We start from the raw sequence: 25,348 nt of genomic DNA, 5'->3' as shown, positions 1-25,348 counted from the left end.
CCGGGACATTCGCAGGGAAACCAAAATACTTGTTTACAAAGCTATTGTACTACCAATTTTACTGTATGCTTGTGAAACATGGATCACTTATAAACGCCATCTCCAACTCTTCTAAAGATTCCATCAATGGTTTCTCCAAAAAAAAAATTACACTTCACTTGGAAAGACAGGTGAACTAATGCCAGTGTACTGGAAGAAGCAAGGATCACCGGTGTTGAAGCAATGATTCTTCAACACCAACTTCGTTGGACTAGTCATGTTGTACAGATGCGTGATTATCATCTTCCAAAGCAACTACTCTATTCCCAACTTAAGAATGGAAAGCAAAATACCAGTGGACAACAAAAGTGGTTTAAAGATGGTCCCAAGGCAAATCTAAAAGAAATGCAGTATAAGCACTGATAACTGGGAAAAACTGGCCTACAAGCGCTCCAACTGGAGAACATTCTTCACCAAAGCTCTCATGGACTATTAAGAAGCATGAACTCAGGGTGAAAAGGAGAAACGTGCTAAGAGGAAGGCACATTTGGCAAACCCTCACTGTGATCAACCTATTTCCCCACTGTGGAAAGACGCGTCAATCCAGAATTGGCCTCCGCAGTCACTTAACAGACTCACAGTTAAGACTGTGTTCATGGAAGAAAATCTTACTTGGCTATGAGTGATCACCAAAGAAAAAGAAGAAATGTTGTCAGGGCAACTCAATAGAAAGAAAGAAAGAGGCATTGGGGCTATAGAGCAGTGATGGGCAACCTTTTGAGCTTGGTGTGTCAAAATTCACCAAAAAACCAAGCATAACTCGGGTGGTGTGTCACTTTGAGAAAAAAACCCATAAATTCATGATATTTATAGTTTAAATAACAAAAATGTATAATTGTAATATATAACCGTATTTAATAAACCAAAAACCAATTATTTAACCAAACCAAAAAACCCTTATTTATCACAAAGTGCCCAGAGTTGTTGAGCTATTTAGGGGGAGCTGCTAACCAAAGTTTTGATGGTTTTTTGGGGGGGGTGTAAAAGTTGCTTTGCTTTTTTAGGGGGATGCCCCAAAGCTGCTGCGCTTTTTGGGGGGGGAGAGAACAGAAATAAATGACGAATAATACCTTCGCTGGAACTAACACGCAGCACCGACATAGTCTGCCAAAGCGCCAAAAAACCCAGCACAGAATGGGTTAAAAAATGAACGCTGTTACACCCAATCATCGCCTGCCAAAGCGCCAGAAAAAACAGCACAGAAAGGGTTAAAAAACCAATCTCTGGCTACCAGCAACAACAAAAAAGGATCCGGGTTTTAACAGTGGAGACAATGGGTTTTAACAGCGGAGACAAGCTGTAGGAGGAACGGAAGAACAAATGGGGGGGGGGGGACAACAACAGCAGCGTGAATGGGCCAATGGGGCGTGTGCCAGCAGTGAGGGCTCTGCGTGTCACGTCTGACACACATGTCATAGGTTCGCCATCACTGCTATAGAGCCTGAAGCTAAGTGAAGGAATCCCGGAAGCATGATGGGCTGTGGCCACATATTAATGGAAAGGTTCTTGGGCCTCCAACTAGAGCTGAATGGAAGTATCATTTTCATACTCCACAAAAGGAGGCTTCATTTGGCAATCTTTGGGGAGCATGCAAACAAGGGTAGCAGTGTTTGCTAGATAAAACTAGTTTTCTATGTTTTCGTCCATCCCCCCCCCCCCCCGCTCTATGTGTAAGAGCACTCCATAATGTGGGCCCTCACCTTCAGTCTGAGGCAGACAAGCTTACCCCTTGCATTTCTCTAGTACCTCACAGTGCCTACATGTTTACATGTGATCCTCTCCACTGCACAGCTTTCTTGACAAAGCACAGATTTATATCCTTAATCCAGACCACTACGGACTCTTGTGGCACAACTGCACCGCAGAAACAAGCAGCCTTGAGCACTTGGTGCCACCGTAGTTTTAGAACTGCAGATCTGCGATATGCAAAGAAACAGAAACTTGAGCAGGGAGAAGGATCTCCCTGCATTTGTTTACCCACGTTTGAAAGACTTGGTTTAAGGGTAACTGACACCAAATCAATTCAATCAGCTGTAAGTGATACAAATAAGAACGGCAACATTTACTTTTCAAAGCGGCACACCAAAATAAGGTATGCTTGAGAGAGAATACACAACACCAACATTCAGCCATTTATTGAAGTATCAGCGATCAGTGCAAAGTGCATTAAAAATATATATATGAACACCTGCGTAACTTTTAATTAGTTATAAAATCTGAACTTTCATGTATGAGATGGCAAATGGCAGAATTCCTGGTTCCATTCCTGAAAGTCTCCACAAATTAATGAACGTGCAAGTAGGGTTTATGTGCCTAGGTTATAAGTGAAACCTCATAGCCTGATTTTATGTTTATGTGTATGCGGTTGAAAGAAGTGTATGTGAAAGTAAGGAAAAAAAGGACTTTTCACCTTTATGTTTGTTTTATCCTAAAAGCCTTTGGATCTTTTGTTGAAAGCCATTCTGTAAATGGCTATTTCTAAGAGAAGTAGCAACCTCTGTGCCTACAATTGCTCTGTGTTTCAAGAACAGTCCTTTATACAGCATAATTCTTCCTAGTATCACACACCCTTGGGACATGAATAAGCATGTTCAGTCTTCTCCTTTCCTGAACTTTCATTGTACATGGTATCGTCTGGGCTGGCCAAAGAGAATTTGCCGTTTCAGGTAGAGTAGCAAATGGCAACCCTTTCTCCAAGTCAAGGTGCATGCTGCTAAGCATTTTTTCTGGCAACCGATGTGGAAAATCCCACAAGCATCTCTCTACAGTAGTAAAAATGCAGCAATAATTAATTAAATCACTTAACAGTATGCTGCCTTTCGTGACACCCAAAATCTATCACTCTCCCTAATGGTAGGGACAGCTCTCTCACACTTCTTAATATATTGATAATAGTGTTACTTCCACTCCACTCCCCCGCCCCCAAAAAGACATGACAGCATGGCTGAAATTACTGATAATTGCCCCTAATCTTTGTGCACTGATCTTTCTGGAGGAAACTGCTCACAAAGTCTCAAAGAAACAGAGAGGTTAGCAGCTGAGTGAATTAAGAGCTCTTTTGGAATAGCGAGTTAAGGCTGAATGATTTCCATTTCCATCTTCTCTAAGAGTTCCAGAAATCTGCATCAGTGGAATAGTAACTGGGAGTGTTTGGATTGAAAAACAAACAAAACCCAGAAAGGTGGGCAGGTATTTAGAGCAGGCACGTCCACCAGGTAGATTGTGATCTACCAGTAGATCACTGGACATCTGTGGTAGATCACTGGTTCCCCCCAAAGAAGCTCAACAACTTTGGCTCCCCTAAGAAAAGCTCTACATTTTTCCCTTGCACCCCAAAAAGCAGGGATTTCCTCCTCCGTCAAACAAGCTCAACATCTTTGACCTGAACCCCTAAAAATGGGCCTTCTTCCTTCCTAAAAGAAGCTCAAAAACTTTGACCTGAACCCCCCTAAAACAGGGCTTTCCTCCCTTAAAAAATAGCTCAACAACTTTGACCTGAATCCCCCAAAAGGGGGTAGATCACTGCCAGTTTTTAACTCTGTGAGTAGATCACAGTTTCTTGGGAGTTGGCCACCCCTGATTTAGAGCATCCCAAGAGGGGAAAACTTGCAAGTCAAGTAGTCAGGTACAATTGAAGCCATAATAAAGGTGGGTTCATTAGAGACATGAACCCACATATCGCCTTATCACAAGCCATTCAAGATACTAGCAGTATTATAAAGTTATCAGCACCAAAACGTCCTCAGTAAAAAAGTCATGCATCTCAGCACGCACAAAGTGGTTCATCATGGTGCAGTGTGGCAGAAGTCCAGAAGAGGGAGTCCTTGACCTCACAGGTGAAAAGGGAGAGAATCAAGTTGCAAAGGGAATTGCTTGCAGCAATAATACTGAGCAATGAGACAGAGACTCAAAGAGAGAATGCCTTACTTAAAATCTAACGGATTCATGGCAGAGCCATGATTTGAACTGGGAAAGTCCTGGATCATACAAAGAGCATGCAGGTGGCAGATATGTCGTTTATTGGCAAGGAAAGAAGTATCGCACTTCGTTGAAGGACCAAAAATCGGGGGTTGGTGTTTTCTGTTCTCTTTTCCAAAAGCCAAAAGTTAAAGATAGATATAATAAATAGATCTAACAAGAAACTACCAGTGGGAGTGGTGGGCAGGGAGTTTAAAGGACACAATTAGAAGAAAGGCAGAGGAGATTAATATAGCCTGTGCTAGCTCTGAACTTGGCTTTGAGTGGGAAGTCTATCCTCAGAGAAGGTGATAAACCACATCTTTAGCACGCTTTCTTCGAGGTGAATTGTTGAGCAGCAAAGAAGGTAAATGAGAGAAAAGCTACATGCATTTCCTGAACAGCATTGTAAAGAATTCAGGATTTTAATATGACGTAGCTGCTGTTCTTGCTGAAGTGTTTGGAGAAGCAGTTATAAGAAGCAGCCAGCGTGTGTAAATGGCTAGAAGAGAAATAAACAGTGTGCATTGCAGCGGGTCGGACTAAATGACCCTCAGGGGTCCCTGCCAACTCTACAATTCCAAGATGCCCCTTGTTGTGGACTTTTATTGGCTCCAGGCAGCATGGCCAATGGTCAAGGATATTGGGAGCTGTAGTCCAACAAACACCTGGTGGAGGGCACCATGTAGTCTGCTGCATATTGGCTGCTAGCCTTGAGCAATGATCTCAGGCTCAGGCATGGACATGTTGAAATTCCTGCTGAGCTCTGACGCTCACAGGCAGATTGGAAAGTCACCCTCTCTTAAACCCCACCTACTTTGCAGGGTTGTTGTGAGGCTCAAACTACTTTGTGAAGAAAACTGGACGGAAGATTGGAAACTAAGCTAACAAACAAACAATCTAAAGCGAATGTTGCAAGCCCTTAACTTTGATTTCAAAATGTCACACGCTTGCTCTTTATGTTATATGCCATGCCTGTGCCTAATGACAGCAAAGCAGCATCAACAGCAATCTTCAGTAATATGCGTAATAATGTTTTAAATGTGTTGCACATGATAATTAGTTGCCTTGAGGTTAACTACTGAAGGGAAATGTTAATCAGATGTAAACTTATAATTGGCATTCATTTCATGTGCTTTTTGAAAGGAGGACTATTTGAGAAGGATCAATTGTTTGATCTGGATTCTCTTACACAGGACCTTCACAGAAACTGAAGTCACCACGATGTGCGTGTGTGCGTGCATCACATGAATATTGACTGAAATTATTTGGTAGAGTACTTTGAAGCTGCGATCTTACATACACTTTCAAGACATGCTGAACACAACCTGATATTTACTTTGGATTTTATGCATAGGATCGCACTGCCCAGGTTGTATTTATATGAACAAAGAAAATAAGGTTATAATTCAACACAAAGAAAGCTAATGATGTCTGTTGAAAATGGATTGTAATTATCTCTGTCCCCTAATTCTTTTGGATTGTTTTGAGTTGTTCTAGTGAAATGTTTTGAGCCTCCTAAATAAACGCAACAAACAGAGGACAAACCTAGAAGTCTGTTCCTTAAAACAGAAGCACTGCCTTCAAGTTTTAGATCGGTCTAGATAGAATCTATGTCTTCTAGCCAGGAGGCTCTGCTCCCTAATCCCAGGTGTGTGATGCCTGCTTAGGTTATCCACTGGCGAGGGAAAAACTATTCCACAGACACTCACAGGCTCTCAAATGTCTCCAGCATTTGTCCAGTCCTGCTCATATTAAGCCCAAGTTTGTATTATTATTGTTATTTTCATCATCATTATTATTTTCATTATTATTTCCAACAGTCAAATAAAATACCAAAGGCATGGCAACACACCAGCACATATGTGCGCCTGTCCCTTTTCAGAACAAATATTCAATGTACTAACAGCAAACTCATAAGAATCATAGAATTGTAAAGTTGGAAGGGACCGCGAGGCTCCTCTAGTCCAACCCCCTGCAGTGCAGGTATCTCAACATGTGGTTCTCCATACAATTGGAAACCATACCGGACCATACCTGCCAAGTTCCAGCCCGAGAAATAAGGGACCAGACCGGAAGTAGCAGACCGGAAGTAGCGCTGCCGCCATTTTGGAACTGGGCAGAGCAGCATCAAAAGTCACTTCTGAGCATGCTCCACCCAGTTCCAAAATGGCCGCCGCGCCAGAATAAACCGGGGAAAAACAAAAAAAATCCGTTTTTTCAGCTGGGAACAGCTGGGAAAACGGGGGTTTCCCGGGGAATACGGGAGACTTGGCAGCTATGTACCGGACCCTGCTTAGCTTTTACAAATGTGCTAGCAGTTTTACTGCTGCACCACTAGGGGTTGTTCCCTGGCCCAATGGCCTGCCCCTACGCAGCCAAAGGGATGCCACTTGGGGGAGAACAGAACACTAGGAGGGAGCGCAAATGAAATAGAGCGTTCTGGAAGAATGTGTGGCTGGCCTAGAACACAGAACAGGAACACACCCCACAACCACATCCCCACCCAATGTTCACCAACCCACTTTCAGACAGTTTGCTTTCCTTTGAGGATAGTTAAAAAGGGATGTTAGCCATTAAGAGTTCTAGGCAGGGATGTGCATGCGCACTGTAAGGGACTAGCCTTCTTAGAGACATGCCAGACTTCTTCCCTGAAGCTATAGGTTCCCGTAAATAAAATATCATTTCCTAACCTATAAGGGAAAGCATGTGGGCAGAATATTGCCTAATCACTCACTTAAAAGGGAAAGCTGGCTACTCCCACCTTCCAGTTTCACTCGCCGAGGAATACAAAAGCAGTAGGGAATCTGGCAAGCCCTTATTTTTAGAGTTCAAAAAAGTATATTTTATCAATATTTAATGCAGGAGAACGACATTAAACTCACAAGTCTACCTGTATTTATGTTCTATCTGCTCTGCAATGATTCCCCTGCCCCTCACCTAAACAGTTTTGGCTACAGGCTCGTCGTACAGGCTGAAAATGGCAGGGGAAACGCACGCTGCATTTGTCTGTTCCTGCTTATTAAACATGAAATGTTAACCTGCTGATAAATCTAGCAACCAGCAGATGCTAGAAGGCATCACATCAAGCAGTTGAATAAATTTAAAGATCCACTTCAGAGCGGTCAGATTTCCACCCATGAACATGTTAAAGAAATTATTCCGAGCACCTAGAAGCAGCAGTACGAAAGAAGACACACAGAGCTGTTGATACTCACGTCAGAGTTAAAGCGGAGTTGACAGACATTACAAGAAATGACTTGTTTCTTCTTTGTGGGGAGCGAAACACCAAATGTGTGGTTTATGACTGCTTTTTGCACCGGATCCATCTGAAGAGAGCAAATAAAAAATAAAATAAAATATCCAAGTTACAGTTTCACGCGACCTGCAGCAAAGAAAATGAAAAGCTGAAAATTGGCCCCATTCCCGGAAAAAAAACTTTGCTCTTAAGAGGAGCGAACAACATTCCAAATCGAACAGAAACAAATGAACAATTAAGTGAATATGGGAAGCAGTTTGTAAAATGGACAAATATTGTAGAATGTCCAATGCTGACCACTATAAAGGGACTTCGGTTTCTTTGCTCTCTTGGAAAAGAGAAATTTAAAACCACCTTTTAAGAGAGAGAAGGAAGAAGAGAATTTTTATGCTTAATACACGTAGGACTTCTTTAGCTTGCATTTGTTGCCAAACCAGTCTTGCTAAAGTGACCTGGACGCCTGAAATTTAAGATGAGAACTGTCTGGCAAATAAACCCTGTAGAATGTGAAAGGCTGTTTTTCAAACTCAGGGGTGGGTGGGACCAATAAAAACATACGCGGGATTAATGTAAAAGACCACATAACCTTTCCTGGTGGTAGTAAGGTCTATAAACTAATTTGAGTTGTGTGAAACAGTTCTTTCTTTTGTCTCTCCTGAATCTAGTGCCAACCAATTTCAACGGGTGAGCCTGAGTTTCATTTTACAAGAGAAAGCGAGAGACCTTTCTATCCATTCTCTCTACACCAATCTTAATTTTATAGAAATAGAATAGAAATAGAAATACTTTATTGTCACTGTACCACTTGTTTACAGTGAGATTAAATGAGCCCCCCTCTCCCCCCCACAATCTCTCAGTCCCTGTTACACTCTGTGTGCTGTCGTAAGACCACCAACCCCGAACATCAGCTGCAATGTTGCTGTCTTCCATTTAGCAGCCTCACGGCCCATGGATAAAAACTGTTCTTTAACCTGTTGGTGCGGCTTATCATGCTGACCAGGGTGTGAGTCATCCCTGAGAATGTTCCCATGATAACATCTAGCGGACTCAGGGGACAGCCCAAGATATCATGTGCTGTCTTCACCACCCTCCATAGGGTGAATACTTAAGCCATGGTAAGTGGTATTTTTTTCTCTTCCAAAGCTAAAAAACTCTAAATGCTTTGATCTTTCCTTGGAGACAAATTGCTCCACTCTTGATCCTAGAAGAAATGCAAAAGTATTCTCATTTTCTCTCACACAAAAAATAAATTGGGAAACTCATCTTTGGTAAAGCAGGTTCTCCCCTTAAGGAGAGCATGGGTTGCGGAAGGGTTAACAAGACCTTCCCTGGTTAGCAGGGGCGGGTCAGTTTGGATGGCCACTGAGGGCTTGCTGCTGGGGAGAATGTTATGTTGCTAATTTTGATTGACAGCCACAGCCTTTAAAAGGGGGCAAGCAGGTTGCGCTTCCGCTTTTGGGTGCTTGCAAACGGATCTCCCGCCACCAGCCCTATATTTAGGGGTGTTTTGCTGCGCTTGACATTGCTGTGCCTCTCACGGGGTCGTCCGTATTCGGGGGCCTAGTAGGAATTTTGCCATCTGGCTGATTGGCTGGTGTCAGGTGGTTTTTGCCTACTACATAGCAAAGTGTCACAACTTGTAAGGTTGGCGGTCAGGCACTGGTTCGAATTGGATGGGGGAGGGGTAAGGATTTGGCTGGGCCTGCCCCTCAAATTGCTGCTGCCTTTAGGGGTATTCCGTTAAAGGAATCCTGGGGCTCAACGTGTTTGTCCACACCCCTGCAAGGGGCTAGGACCACGCATGAGCCTCGGGGAGCACCTGGGGGAGAGGTCATAGGGCATGGTGCCCTGCCCCAGCCTCTCTCAGAGGGTGCTTACCTATCCTGACATCCCCAGTACGCTGGGGAGTCAGATCTGTCCCAGGCGGGGGACAGATGGCATGGGAACCAATGCCTAAGCAACCACTCACATTCAATTGTATTTAAATAAAGTTGTGGCCAAAATTAATGCCAAAAACCAAAACTTAATTTCCGTGTGATGTGTGAAATTATTTGGTGGGAAGTCTTGGTACCTCGGCACGCAAGAGTGTTTGTTCAAAGCAGGCATCTTTATACTTTTATCTTACTAGGAAAAAATGACTCGTATTCCCCTATGTCCTCTATTATAGAATCAACAAGTGATGCAATTCTAAAGACTATTCAGACAATAACTTTTAAGACTTGTTTTGCATTAGTGAGAGGTATAACATTGATAGTACTTCAACAATTTCAACTTTTAAATGAAAACTTTTCTGTTCCGCCGAGCCTATCTGTGCAGGCAATTAATCTTTCCATCATGGTTAATTGATTTTCATCTTTTTTACATGGTTTTTAATGCATGGTTTGTGGTTGTGGTTTGAAAACTGATATCTAGCTTACTTTCTCTGGCTGCAATCTATGGTCCATGGGAAGGTGTTGGGATGTTTTGGGTCTTCTGCTTAGAGGGTAGGGAGGGCGATCTGACCCCCCAAAAGGCCTCTTTCTACTGCTGCAGACACTTCCCCATCCCAAAGCCTATCTCCCAAACCTACACATTCCAACCCTGGAGCTGGTGTAGGCATTTCCTTTCACTGGAAACAATGGATGGGATTTTTTTTGGGGGGGGGGCAGCAACAAACTGAAAAGGGCAAAAGTAAAGGAAAAGCTGTTTTGGCTTCACGTTTGCCATCCCGGTGTAAGCCTGGCACGGCACTGGAAAAGGTCTTCCTCCCTCCCTTCCCAATTGCTCTATTAATCACAATCACTGCATGTTCGTATGTTAAATTATACTTCCATAAATCCATCTCACCATAAGACAACAGGAACTTCATTGGACCCAGAGCAGGCAGCCTCCTTTGGCTTCCACCTCAACAAATGTAAAACTACCAAGTGAAACTGAGCAGGTAGGTAGGTAGGTAGCTGTGTTGGTCTGCCGTAGTCAAAACAAAATAAAAAAAATCCTTCCAGTAGCACCTTAGAGACCAACTAAGTTTGTTATTGGAATGAGGTTTGTTAGTTTGTTATTGGAATGCATGCACACTTCTTCAGATACTGTACAATGAAACAGAAGCCACCAGATCCTTATATATAGTGAGAGGGTGAGGAGGAGTATTACTCAGAAGGGTGGTGGGAATGGGTGATTGGCTGATAGGTGTGGTAAACCTGTTGACGACTGTTAACGACTGCAATTGGTCTTACAGGAAAAAGCAAGGGGTGAGAAAATAGCTTTATCATGTATACAGTGGTGCCTCGCTAGACGAATTTAATTCGTTCCACGAGTCAATTCGTTTTGCGAAAAATTTGTCTTGCGAATCGCAGTTTCCCATAGGAATGCATTGAAATTTCTTTTTTTTGCCCATAGGAATGCATTAATTAAATTTTGATGCATTCCTATGGGAAACCGCGATTCGCAAGATGAATTTTTCGCAAAATGAATTCGTCTTGCGAGTGACCATCAGATCGCAAGATGCATTCATCTTGCGAAAAATTCATCTTGCAGGGCATTCGTCTTGCGAGGTACCACTGTAATGAGATAAGAATCCAATGTCTCTATTCAGACCAGGTCTCTCCGTGGTTTTAAGTTTGGTAATAAGTTGCAATTCAGCAGAGAAGTTGATGACTTCTGTTTCAGTGTATCTGAAGAAGTGTGCATGCACACGAAAGTTCATTCCAATAACAAACTTACCGGTAGTTGGTCTCTAAGATGCTACTGGAAGGAATTTTGTTTGTTTGTTTGTTTCGACTGAGCAAAGAAACACCATAAAACACTGGGCTGAAACACAAATTACATCAAAAAGCCATTGTAGTCAATTGGTTCCTTCCAAATGGCCATAATACACCAGTGGATTTATTAGGTACCATCAAAATAGTTGTCTTTCAGGGACAAGTCCAAATTGTTGCTTACACAGCACTGTCTCCATATGATTAAAACCACTGGAATGCATTAAACCAGGTGTGCCCTGAGGCTTTATCAGGTGGTCTTCTGACACTATCTCCAAATTTCCTGAGATCATTTGGATGCTTACAGCTCACCCTTCCGCTGAACTTTCCATAGTAATGGCCTGTCTTACCAAATTGAACAGCTGTCTTTCTAAATAGCCACAGGTACTCATTGCCCTGAGTCTAGCAGCCCCACGGTCCTCCATGGAAAGCAGCAGGTGTTCTGGTATTGCTCACAGGTACATTAAGTGAACCCTTTCTAACACCCTAGTGGCAAATTTGAGGAGTGATATCTTAAACCAGGAAAAATGGGAATCTGCCACTCCAAAAATTAGCCATGCTGCCTGCAAGCTGATGGGAGTTTGAGTCCAGGTCCCCCCCACTCTTATCTTAAACCAAAAACACGTAACATATTTATTTAAATTTCATCCTGCCTTTCTCCCAGCAGGCGTCCCCCAGCGGAAATTAAAACAGACACAACTAAAACACACAATAAATGTTAAGTATTCAAGTAAACAACCCCACTAAAACTGTTTGAAAGCACAGACACACAACACAAGACTTTCACAACAGCCAGTTAGTGGCCAAAAACGTCTGTAAGAACAAAGAAAGAATTTGCTGCTGGCAAAAAAGGAAAGCAAACAGAGGGCTAGCCTAGCCTCCTGTGGAAGCGAGTTCCGCTATCTAGGAGCAGCCACTGAGAAGGCCCTCTTTTGTGTCCTTACCAAATGTGCCTTCGAACGGGGAGGGGCAGAGAGAAATGCCTCCCCAGAAGATCTCAAAGCTCAGGCAGTCTTGTGTAGAGAGATATGGTCCTTCAGATAGATATTAGAGAACACGTGCTATCGAAAACCAGCCCCCATGGGTAAGTGGCTTTGTTTATGGGCTGCTTCACATGCTACATTTTTCCTCACACAGATATATCTTAATGGTTTTAATTGGGCATGTTTAAGTACATACCTCACCCACATGGGTCAACTTAATTTTGTCTGGATTCTGCCTTGTGCTAGGAAAACTGTGCACCTGAAGTGCAGCAAGAGAAGGTTCCCCCACCGCCTGCTTAAATCACACGAATCAGGCAATCAACGAAGCCGATGCAAATCACTTCCATACACATTTGCGCTGAACTAGAACACAGGCATGTGAGGCTGCTTTGCATAATACCACGTGTTCAGCCAACAGTCAGTTCATGACTGAGACTAATTAGCTTCCAAATGGCAGATAAAAGGAGATTTCACAGCTAAAATGTGTTCATTCAGGACCATTTGGATAATTCTGTTTTGCTTTTGTTATGGGCTAAGCAATTCTATACCCATATTACCCCGGAAATGTAAATATGCTGCCATAACACTGGTGGAATGGCCACGGTATCCAACACTTAGCTCTGTCACAGCGATGCAACTGGGATGGTAAAATGACACGGTGGCTACTTTTCCTTATTTTAAAATGGTACAGATCTTTTTAAATGTCTCTTCCCATGTGCCACCCACATCCAGCCCACCATTATGCCCAATTTCAGCCATTATGCCATCATATCTTCACTGGTGGAACACCTCTAGTAGCAGGGAGTTCCACCGGTGTATCCAAAGTGCTTTGTGAGCATACCTGTCACAATGATGGTGTACCCTGTGCTCTGCTGGTATAGCAAGGCATTGGCCAAATCACAAAGCCCTGCAGCTGGCGGATCCCCAAAACAGGATTACATATATTTTATTAACAACATGTAGCCAGGTAACAAGGGCTAAATCACTAATTATGATAAAACTTCTTGCACATAGAATGAAACCCTTTCCGTTTCTGTTCCAACCGCACGACAACATCTATACCTTCGAACAATTCGCTCAGAAATTTAATATTGCTCTTCTGAGCAACAGATTCTATTGAAGACAGAAGCTTGCAAAATCACTGTACACATTAAATGCCCTAAGGCAAGTTATTAAATTTACACATGCAAATGCCCAAGACATTTCTTAACTAATAATATCCAATTCCTGCTCCAAGATGTATCACAGTATTATTTTCAGCATTTGCTACTGCTTCTGTTAGCAAGTAATATCGTTAAGTACACAGGTGATGCACACATCCTTCTGCACCTATGCAGCAAATTCTCTTATTGGCAGGTAGCTTTTTAAATGTACAGTACTGTGGTGTCTTTTAGGGTTTTTTTAATAAATAAAATAAATAAATAAATCAGCCTGCTAATTACCACAGCTGTTAATCACAAAATACTGCAGTAATGCAAAGTACCTGAACCATCAGAAGTAGCTGGCAGCAGTAAAAGAGGAAAGGCGGAAAGAAACACTCTCGTCTGTAGAGCTGTTTGAACACCCAGCGGTGCTCCTCCAGAGATTTCCAGATAATAATCCGCAGCGGTAACACCAGGCAGTTGGTAGTTAGAATTAAAAAGGCAACACCACAATGCAACACAGGCTGTGATGAAAATCCCCGTCTCCAACAGCAAGCGGCAACCAGGAGAAACTCGCACAAACAATACGGCTGGCAGAGTCTCCCGAGGCTAAGAGCAGGACTCCTGTGGGAGCAAACTGATGTTCTTTCCCAAACTGGAGGACCGAATGCAATGTGCTTCCAGAACAGAATTCAAGAAGGCTCAGCATTAACAATTAATACTCTTTAAATATGTCAGAAAGCAGGGTGGATTACAGCATGTTTGAATAGTAAAATAGTACCTGTCTGCCAGAAGGTTAGTGCTGTGTTTTTAAACCGATCTTGGGTTGCTAAATAAAATTAAACATGCCATGATGAGTAACTGGCATAATTTGTTGGTGTTAGTTGCTGCTTGCTTCTCATAGAAACTCGGTAGCTTGTCAGGTACTAATAATTGTGGTCTATTTAGGTGAAAAGAAACTGACAAGCGTTTAACCCAGTATTTGCTGTGTATTGGAGAGATGCTAGCTACGGGCAAAACATACAACTAACATGGTTAGCGGTGCAGGCAAGTTCCAGGTGTACTCTCCGTTTAATCTCTTTTGTAAACAGTTGCTTGAAATAGGAATAGGCAAACCTGTTGGACTGCATCAGTAGTACATCAAGAATCAGAAACAACTTGTTCTCTTCTGCACCATACAAAGGAAAATAATCCCTATTCATGCGAGTCACTTGCCCTGGTTAACATGGATTACTATGCTATATTTCCCCACCTTTTTTCTTCTTAAATTTGATGAGACACTAAAAGGTGGAGATGAATGTTTTTTTTTAAAAAAAATATGAAAATGGAAATTAAAAAACGAATGTATAGATTTTTTGTGTTTTCTAAATTTCACATATAGTTTAATAAGAGTTTAAAATAACGTTTGAATATAATGCAAACATTTAAAATATAAGCCATTGTTTATATTCTCTTAAATCTGGATCTATGGCTTTGCCAGTTCCTTAAGGTAAAGGATGAACTGTGTGCCATTTGAGATCAAGTGTTATAAATACTGCATATGATTTGTCATATAGTGTAGTGTGTTTACGAACATGGATTTGATTCTACAGGGACTACGATCGGTACATATGTTGGGAACCACTTCTTTTCTCTAGAAGACATTACCTTGTACTTTACCAGGATCTTTTCCAGCCTGTCAGGTTACCTCAGTTTAAATCTTATACATATTCTTAAAGCTTCGGAGCTCTGTAATTTGCTCAGTTCTCATGATATAAACTGTTGTATAAACAACATGGACATACACTTCCCATCTTAGGAGCAATTTCAATATGCCTAGTAACTACAAGCCCTTCTTAGTTGCTTCTGTAACACTCTGGGTGCATTCTTCAACTAAGAGGTCTTGTTTAGTGTCCTTGCACGTACACACATAAAAAACAAGTAAGTGTCATTTCATTTGTTTAAAATCTTTTTCCTCCTAATCTAATGGAAGGTAGCCATGCTTAATTCAATGGGACTTAAATTATTTCTGACGGGCAGATAAATCCAACCCTGATGGATGGGGGGGGGTGTTAGATTGAGCAGGGGTGTCCTTTTGTTCAGTTCTGCTGACTGAGTCAGCCTCCTGCCAGCTGCTGAAGTTGTGGGCAGTGGCAAATTCTCATGTTAGTGGAAGGTCCCAAAATGAGGCACCCTGAGAGCATGGAGGCAACATGACTGAGTTGGCTCAGAATCTGCTGGATCCAGACCTCATCACTGCATCACCCTGCAGTTTATGAAAGGATTGGACCCAATTGTTTTGTCCCCTCCTTCCACCTTCTGCCATGACCACCATTGATTTGTGAAGAATTGGCTGGATAAAGACCACAGAAATAATGCTGTGGGGGGGGGGACGGACGGTCATAGATTGCTTGAGCAAATGTTTGAAGCAGGAATGGGGAACCTCTGGCCCTCCAGATGTTGCTGGACCACAACTCCCATTACCCCTAACTATTAACTGGAGCTGATGGGAGTTGTCAACAACATCTAGAGGTGCTTTTGGGTTACAGTCCTAGGAATCTGAGTGCTCTTTTAGGTTGCAAATGATCATGTTTTTATGCTTCTACCAACAAATTATTGAGTGCTTCTGCCCAGGAAATAAGAAAAGTAGTAATGGGAAACTTGATTTATATCAGTTATTTAAATTAGTCTTTTCTCTTGGTGATTTAAATTGCCTTGATTTAAACTAATACCCTGGAACATATTCCAGCAATTCCACCTTCTTTCTTCTATAAATTCATCAACAGTACAGAGCCACTTCAAAGCCTGAAGTTATCTGTTCATCTTCACATGAGTACAGATATTAGTTTTGCATCCTTACACAAACAAGAACTAAGAACCCTCTTTCTTATTTTTAGTATTAATTTATCTCTCAAACCTCGGCATCAAAATATACTCAGGAAGAGTTACAACTTCAAATATAGCGTACAATTAACAAAATAAAAAACCCCACTTTATCACACATACTTGAAAAACAGAACTGATCCTACTGAGACTCATGTCAATCTTCAACAACAACCTTTTCTTCCTGGTCTTCCCAGCCAGAAGAGGAGAAGGGGCCATCTTCTACTGATCTGGACAGAGCATTACTTCTGCCCAACATAGATGCAAGACTGCATGAAACTGTATGGCATCTTAAGCAAATCTTCCCTCTCTTGTCCATAAGACTAGGGATGCCATGCAGAACACAAATAGGGGCAAAAGTGAACACCCCTGCTTGGTTCCTCATGCAGCCTCTGCTCAGTCCAACTTTCATGAACAAGCTACTTCATGAGCAAGCTGCTTCTGCAGCTTCATTCCATTATTAATTAATCAAATTAAGGATAACAGGGCTGTTTACAGTATGAAAACACAAAAATACGCAACTTAATAGCAATCAAAAGAATACCGGTCCCAAGTTTAAAAGGCCATAGATTGTTTAACTGGCCAAAGGTCTGGGAGAAGGAGTGTTTTTGCCTGGCATCTAAATATATGTAATGGAGGTGCCAGGCGAACCTCCCTGGGGAGAGCATTCCACAAATGGGGAGCCACCACAGAAAAGGCCTGTTCTCATCAGTGCTGAGTTACCAAATAGGCAGAGCAGGCACCAGCCTATGGGCACCTCTTAGGGGCCCCACAACAACAGATCAAAATAATATTGATTTGATCTTGAAAGAAAATTACAACCCAGCTTTCTTACTTTCTGTTGCCATTCTTCATCAGGACTTTTTCTTGCCATCTTTGGGCAAAAATCACTCATTGTGTTGACACCTTCTGGACCTCTTGTGGAGACGGAAACATGAATAAATGCCTCAGGTGATGATCACAGGGTCCAGATCAGTTCATACAGGGAGTCCTTGAGGTATTGCAATTCTGAGCCATTTAAGACTTTATAGGTCAAAACCAGCATTTTGAATGGGGCCTGGAAACTAATTGGCAGCCAATGCAGTCGGGCCAGGATTGGTGTTACATACTCGATCCATCTTGACCCATAGAGCGCTAACCTGGTCACTAAATTCTGCTTCGGTTGCAGTTTCTGAACTGTCTTCAGAGGGAGCCCCATATATAATGGGTTGCAATAATCTAACCTTTGGATTACTAGAGCAGAAGTTAGGTTATCCCTGCCCAGATATGGTGCAGTTGGGCCACCCACCAAACTGATGGAATGTTCTTTGTGCCACTGAGGCCACCTGAGCTTCAAGCAACAACAATGGATCCAGGAGTACTCTCAAGCTATGAACCTGCTCCTTCAGAGGGAAGTGTAACCCCATCAAGAGCAGATCATGTGCCATCCATCTGGTCTAGGGAGCCACGCACTATCTTTGCCTCAGTCTAATCTGGATTGAACTCCAGTCTGTTGGCTCTCATCCAGTTCATTACCGAGGCAAGAACACAGTCCAGCACATCCAATAACACACCTGCAGATGCAAAGGAGATGTAGAGCTATGTTTCATCAGAATATTCCCTTGTCCATCCCAGGGCCTACAAGCAGCAGATGAGGGGTAGATACTTGGAGCACATATTTCCTGCACAGACCAGAGACTGGGATTGCATCATCTGTGGGGAAATGATGCAGCAGCAGCCTCCTCTAGCATCTGTGAGTGTTGTGCAAGTACCGGTATGCACTTGGACTGCATGCAAACTATCCATCTTCTGCAGGCACGGTCTTAGAGCAGTCAAAAAGTATTGAGCCCCCTTGGGGACAAACAGAGAGGTGCCTGTGCATTCCTACATATGACTTCCTGCGGCAACTAAGAAGGCAAAGCTTCACGCATTAGGAATGCTTCCCGAGAACCCCCTCACTCTTTTTTTTTTTTTAAATCAAACAGTTCAGCCTATCAATTCAATTCCACTTGTGCAACCCAGACCTGTGTATGGGATCTTTTGATTTTGAGTTAACAAGCACCCCTGGGAACAGGCCCCTTGTTTAGGGAGATCAAGAAGCCAGAGACAAGGATTTCGCAAACACCAGCAAGTCATAAGAACTACAGCTTGTGAAATCAAAAGGTGTTCTGTCAGGGGATTGTTGTGGCTCTGTCCGCTCTGTCTTTAAGAGTTTTATTGTGCATACTATTTGCAGTGCAGATACATCAGAAAACATGACTGCCTAGTCGCTCTCAGAATCCAGCAATACCGCCTTCCGGTTTCTGGTCCAACATAAGAGCTTGGGGACCCCAAAACGCCTGCCCTTCGCCCTACATCTGGGCGCGCACCTCAAATCAGGCACCGGAACGTCCTTTGTTGGCTGGGACGTTGCTGTGACTCCGCTGCCGCAGAGCCTTCCTTCCTCTACTGGCTGTCTGAGTCGGTGCAAGGGCTCAGCAGCATCTCAGAGCCCTCCCTCCATACCGCTCCAGTCCTCCTCTCTCCCTCCTGACCCACTGCTGACGCTATCGCTGGGCAAAGTGCTGGTCAGGATGACTGGGGGAGGCTCCCTGTAAGGAGCCCCCTGACATGTTCTAAATAAAACCCAGCATTTACAGAATTAAAACTACCCTAGATGTTAAATAGGAAAGCAATCGGGTACAGTATAGTGCCGTTTTACTGGCAATTTATATATAGTCAGGTCCGGCCCTACGGCCAGGCTGGGTGGCGCAGGGCACCACGGCGCCGGCCCGCCAGTAGGGCGCCGCGAGCTGCGCCCGCCCGCTGGCCGGCCGGTCCACCGCGCAGCTGCGCCCACGGCAACCGTGCTGTGCCTGCCCGCCCGCCCGCCGCGGAGCTGTGCCCACCCGCCCACCGCGCTGGGAAACGGGGCAGAGGGGCGCCGGAGGGATCCGGCGCACCATGGCGCCAGGGGCGCTTAAGACGGCCCTGTATATAGTCTAGTATGGAAGGAAGGAACACATAAGGGAGATGGAAATGAGTGAAATCCCGAGACACTTTGCCACTGTAGGCAGAACGCCTCCCTGCACTTCCCCCCACAGATCTGGACCCCCTCCCTGTCCCCGCCACTGAGACTATGCTGCTATCGGCCCCACCACTGCAACCACGTCCTTGCTCACAGTCGCACCCACACTGCTGCCACAACACAGTGGCAGGGGTGCAGCACTATTGGTTTGGGCAAGTGTGCTGTGGCAGCGGCAGTGGTCGAGTGGGTGAGGCCATGGTGGCTTTAGCATCAACAAATGCCAACCAGGTTTTCTGGGAATTGATGCTTGTTCTGATTCAGCGGTGAACAGCAAGTTTTCCTGGGGAAAGCGGCAGGACCAAGGACCAACAAAACAAAACAACCAAAACCCACCTCTTGGACCAGCGACTTGAAATTACGGGACAAACAGGAGTGTGGATGGACCCTTAGTTACAGCAGGGGTTTGTGACTAGAGAAATAAAATTATAAGATGAACACCACACATATCTTTACATTTATATGTCGCAACTGCATCACGAATAGGATCGCCCTCCTTTTGCACAAAATGACAGAGGTGAAGGTTAGTCTCATACAACTCACTGAATGGGTCAAATCCTCTATCGCTAAACACTCCCAAATAGATACTCAATTTGAAATCTCAGGGCTTCTGTTGCTACTAGATTACTAAAGATCACAGCATCATCTGAATGCAACTGAACATTTTTTTAGCTCAAAAGGCAGAGTGCTCTAAAAGACATTGCTGGCAATCTCTATGTACCAAACTTTTTAAGAAGATTCTCTGTGTGTGTGACTTTAGGAACTCACTTCCTGAAATAATTTAAGATCGGTGTTTCAGTAGCTCAGCTCACAGGATTCAGGCTCCTGCAGCAGCTGGTGGTTGATGGAAGATCACGATGATATAACTCACATCAGGAGCTTTTTACTAGCTATAAGACTACCACACTACATTCTGCCCAGGAGGTCTGGGAACAACACACCTAAATAACCATTAAACTGTTTAGCTTAAGAGTGGAAACTTCTGGTCTCCTCCTTGAGGCTGTGCTGGAGGAGGAAAGGGGAGGAGGGAGCATGCAAGCTCAAGGCTCACTGCTGTTAGTGAGCATAACACTAAACAATAATGGTTAATAACTGAGAGACAGCAGCAGCTTCAGTTTTTCATTACATGAAGAAAAATGGATTGCTGTTACTGAGGAGTGTTGCTCCTAGTTATAGCTGAACTCGTGCACACTATGGTCAATATAAGTCATGGTTTGTTCAAATAGGTCAGGATCAAACCATGCTGGATTGTTCGCAAACCACACAAGGCCGGCCCAATACATTTTGGCACCTGAGGCAAACCACAAAACGATGCCCCCCCCCCTTGCCTGCAAAGAAGGGGTGAGTGAACTTCTATATCAGGAACAGGGTGGAAATAAAGCTGTACATTACTGCTCCTGTGGCTCTTGCCTCTTGAGGTATGTGCCTCATAGGTGGGCTGGCCCTGAAATGACAGTATAAACTAACCATGGTTCTCTCACTTGTGACATAACAAGAAACTATAGTTAGTTTTAAATAGGGAGCAGTTTATTTCAGTGTTCTCTTGGTGGCCACATTGGAGGAGGAGAGTGGAGGAATGAGTGAGCAACTGTATAAATCTGCTGCTCATGTACATAACACTAAGCCAGTGTTTCTCAAACTTGGGTCTCCAGCTGTTTGTGAACTGCAATTCCCATCGTCCCTGACTGCTGGACCTGCTAGCTAGGGATGATGGGAACTGTAGTCCAAAAAACGACTGGAGACCCAAGTTTGGGAAACCCTGCACTAAACTATAGTTTCACACTGTGTCTGAATTAGGCCTATGTAAAACCAAAAAATAAACATAAAAACCAATCTTTATTTTAAGTACTTTATCAAATATTTTGGGAACTGGTTGAACATGTGTGCTCTTGGAGTTGTATGGGGCACAGATTAAAAACTTTTTAAGTGTATACTATCCATATACCTATTTTCCTTTAGAGTTCTGGTGGTCCTGGACAATTATTTCCTGGGGGCTGAGGGATAATGAAAATCTATCTATGAAACAAGTCCCCTTGTTTATGTTTCTTGGCTGCTTTTCTGGAAATTTAAAGGCTCCCAGGACAGATAAACCAGCTCTAAGCCATTGGGATCTTCCGACTATTTGTCTCCAACCTGCACAGTATAGCAGGAGAATTCAACACAACAACCTTTATTTTTAAAAAACCAAATAAGATTTCTTATAACTTTAGTCACAAACACATTTTTTTATTTTTTACATTTTTTCTACTACTTAAAAAAAACAATTCAATGATTATTGGGGGGGGGGGACTAATGCCTGCATTGCAGGTATCCGATACCATGAATTGCTGTGGCTCTGATTATCTCCACACAGCATCATATATAGCCGATAAATGCATTTTCTCCGTATGCTATTTAGAACCTAGGAATTTACCTCTTTAAATCTGGGACTGAAATATATTCTCATCAGGTCTCACAGTACTGACGGCACTTCCACAAGGCTATTGGGGACTCAGCGCTGCCTATTCATGTAAGATTTTCAGGGTTGACCCACCCATGAGGCAAGGCGATCGCCTCAGGCGGCAGGATATCCCGATGTCAATCTTTCTTCCTCGCCCCTAGTCCCTGATGTAGATCTTCCCTAGCTCCCTTCTTCCCTGGCGGAGAGGAAGCCCATTTTAGGGTTCACCTCAGGTGCTGAAATGTCTTGGGCCAGCCCTGGCACCTGCACGACATCATCCTCATCAAAGTATGGACCTGTATGATTTTGCCATTTACAGTCATACCTCGGTTTAAGTACGCTTCAGTTTGAGTACTTTCAGTTTAAGTACTCCGCGGACCCGTCTGGAACGGATTAATCCACTTTCCATTACTTTCAATGGGAAAGTTTGCTTCAGGTTAAGTACAGACTTCCGGAACCAGTTGTGTTTGTAAACCGAGGTACCACTGTAATCTGGATTTACCAGTGAAGCGGACAATCCAGCAAGTCAAAAGTCACAACACAGAAATTGTAAATTTGCATTAAACTGTGTGTGTGTGTGTGTGTGGTGAGGAGGTGAGGTGGCATTTCATGACATCATGTAAAATCTTGTTTGCGTGAGCTGCACCATATCCAGGGTAAGCTGCTATGCCATGGGGCACCCCTCCCCTAGAAAAATGGGTGCTGGTGCTCACCATGACGTTGTTACAGTAAGTGCCACACTTTTTACCAACAACAAAAAGGTGCTGGTACTGCATACCCCTGAGTACCCCCTGGAGGGGAAAAAACACTGCAGCACCTCATATCTATGAATTCAGTTCAAGAAACAACTGGAGGTCGTCTTCTAAGGTTTTTACTATCCCCTCTGCCTTTTGTCCATCTTTCAGTTTTATCCCACCATAGCTTATCCATAAACACGCCTGTAACCCACTTTATAGGAAAAGGACAAGCCTGCCACAATTCTGTCTCTCATGAGGAGAGAGCAGAACAAGGAAATGTGGATGCAGACTAGTAGAAACTTGTCTGAATAAGAGGAGTACCTGCAGTGTGTAAGCTGCCAAGTGAGCAAATAATTATATTCTTCAACTGTGGTCTTTCAGAAAAGAAATTAGAATGTGCATCTACCCCCACCTCACTATCCTTTTTCCTGCTGTGTCTAATGCTCACCCCCTTTATGGGCAGTAACAAAAGAATGCAAATGGTGAGGCTGCCAGGTAAACATGATGCTCATTCCCTCACAGCCATGGGATAACAGAGAGCACAAGGTGTTATCCATTTCTACGCAAATACACTATGTAGTGTGATGACACCACTCTGATGCTCAATGCATCCTGATTCCCTAATGCTGGATGAGGGTTTCTTTCTTTCTTTCTCTCTCTCTCTCTCTCTCTCTCTCTCTCTCTCTCTCTCTCTCTCTCTCTCTTTCTTTAAGCATGTATTTGCTCTGAAGATGTAAGCAGTTTCTTCTATGGAAGGAGCCATAGATCAGCAGTACAGCCCGTGCTTTGCATCTAGAAGGTCCCTGGTTCAATTCCTGGTGTCCTTACTTTAAGAGGACCAGGTAGGAGATAGAATCATACCGTAGAACTATAGAGTTTGAAGGGACCAATTCCTAGTCCCACTCCCTGCAATGCAGGAATATGCAGCTGTCCCATACAAGGATTGAACCTGCAACCTTGGCGTTATCAGCACCACACTCTAACCAACTTAGCTATCCAGATGACTCCCACAAACACTCATATTGACCGTGGAGTGACATAACATCATTCTCAGGGTGGTCAATGGGAGGCAGCTGACACTACAAACCAATTCTTTAAAGAAAAGAAATGGGTGGCATGGGAAGGGCCATTGCTCTTCCAAGTAAGTACCCACCTGTAAAGTTGGCATATCATTTCACTGTCTCTCCGCCCCACCCCCAATCTCTGAAGTGGGTTCCCCCCCAAATTTACCACCTGCAAGTGGGACCACCAATTTGGGAAGGCATTTTCGCTAAGTCTTATAGTCTTATAGTTTATATCCATTTGGGTTGTAGAGAAAGTTCAGAAAATATGCAGGTAGTAGACATAAAAAGTCAGAAATCACAGATGGAATTGGATAGGATCTGCAGTGGCTTGAGGGTATAGTTTCCTTCCTTACACACAAGGGCCAACACAATTTGGTGCCTAAGGAAGAAAATCCAAATGTCACTCTTGTGGGTGGTTAAATGTAATAATATTGCAAATAAAACAATTGGCAATTTGTTGTCTATAATGACCTAACAGCAGGGCTGCCTCTGTCCTGATCTGCTTCTTTTTCACTCCTTGCCTAGCTCTTTTTTTGCTTCTGCTGCAAATGGAAGAGAAAATGTGAGACGTGGCTGGAGCTTCAAAATTAGTTCCAGATAAAGTTAAAGAAATCACAGAATTAGTGACCCATATACTGATTACAGAAGACCTGTAATCAGATCTGTTCCCCCATTTGGTGGATCTAACATGGGTTTTTCAATAAAGTGTGAAGGGGGAACTTCATCCTATTTTTATACTCAGCAGAATGAAAGCATATTGCAGACCAGGAATCTCGGATAGACAGTTAAGAATGTTAAGCTAGAAAGCTGCAAGTGCCTGTTTTTCATGGGCTAACAGCTTAAACTGCTAATTTTGCTATGTCCCCAAAATAAAATAGCTGGAGGAAAAAAGGTTGTAAAAAAAAAATCAAGATACAAAATATTAAGCATAAAGGTATCAAGACTCCAAAGTACAAAGTCGGGCCTGTCGAAAGCACTATGTGAATTAGTACATCCTTCTGCTGAAATCAATTATTAACATTTCATCAGCAAAATCCATTAACCAACATCTTTTTAAAAACAACAACAACAACAACAACAACAACAACAACAACCACATATGTTAAAAGTTAATTTTGGAGGAGGATCAATGACAGACAGCTCCTTGAAGACAAAGAAAACAGGCCTAAATCATAAATAGAGGAGATTAAAGACAAGGGGCTTTCAATCCATAAAGCTATAAATAAGTAGTGTCGATCAGAGGAAGTAGGAAGGTGGTTGTTTGCTGCACGATATAACATGGTGCCTGGTAACTGCTAACAGCTCGTTTTCAGAAACCTTTATGGTTTCATATATTTCATTTTATAAGTATGGAGGTAATACTATTAAATCCAACTTTGTTGAGTTCTGCTCTTCAAAATTTGTACTTGTTCAGAAGCTTCCCTTGTAAATGTCTGCAAGTCTATACTGTTGGTACCAAATGTCTGCAAGTCTATACTGTTGGAATTTATTTCCCTCCGGAATTCTTTATCAGTAGCACTGTCATGACCCCAAAGCTGGACACGCACACCCCTTTGGAGAATGAGGCCAAGTATTAGGAGTGGAATCTGTTCCCAGGGAACAGAAGCACATGTATAAGAGGAGCCTGCAGTGCCTAAGGAGGTCACACCGCCCTAGTGACTCCAGCTCAAAGCCCTCATGGAACCTTCTCCAGCTCTGTGAGCCAGAAACTATGAATGGACACTGGACTCCTTTAAATCAAAAGACTTTGCTCACAGAAGGCAGAGTTGGCTACTATTCAGAGCTGCAGCACCTATCGAAACCTCTTTTTGAGGATGACTTCTCAACATTTGAGCTCTTCCTTCACTGAGTCTCCAACCTGAGCCCAGCACACCAATTAAGCCTTGCCTCAAACTGTTTGCCCAAACCTGAACCTCAGTACTGCTAGGACTGGTGCTCGAAGCAGAACAGGTTTAGCATCAAGAGTGCAACTCTTTCAAATGCCAAGAAGATATTAAAAATAAATAAATAAATCAGGAATGGTACTGAAGGGACAGCTTCCTGAACATGCACTCCTAGAAACCAAGTGAGCTGCCTGACAATGAA

At 43.3% G+C, this 25,348-nt stretch overlaps 1 protein-coding gene across 13 annotated transcripts in view; it reads right to left on the bottom strand.

Moving 5' to 3' along the window:
- ZNF385B (zinc finger protein 385B) overlaps window positions 1-25,348 on the bottom strand; it is a 148,070-nt gene that overhangs the window by 37,200 nt on the left and 85,522 nt on the right. For 9 of the 13 annotated variants that reach the window (XM_060280536.1, XM_060280541.1, XM_060280547.1 and 6 more), the window contains exon 3: window positions 7,215-7,325. The exons of 1 other annotated variant lie outside the window; for it this stretch is intronic. In XM_060280536.1, coding sequence (XP_060136519.1) covers window positions 7,215-7,325 — 111 coding nt within the window. 3 more of the 13 variants (XM_060280576.1, XM_060280574.1, XM_060280579.1) reach the window with 3 other exon arrangements.

The sequence above is a fragment of the Zootoca vivipara genome, chromosome 1 (genome assembly GCF_963506605.1).
Source record: "Zootoca vivipara chromosome 1, rZooViv1.1, whole genome shotgun sequence".
NCBI lineage: Eukaryota > Metazoa > Chordata > Lepidosauria > Squamata > Lacertidae > Zootoca > Zootoca vivipara.
Note: the sequence above shows the minus strand (reverse complement) of the source record. Positions and strands in the feature narration are given on the sequence as shown.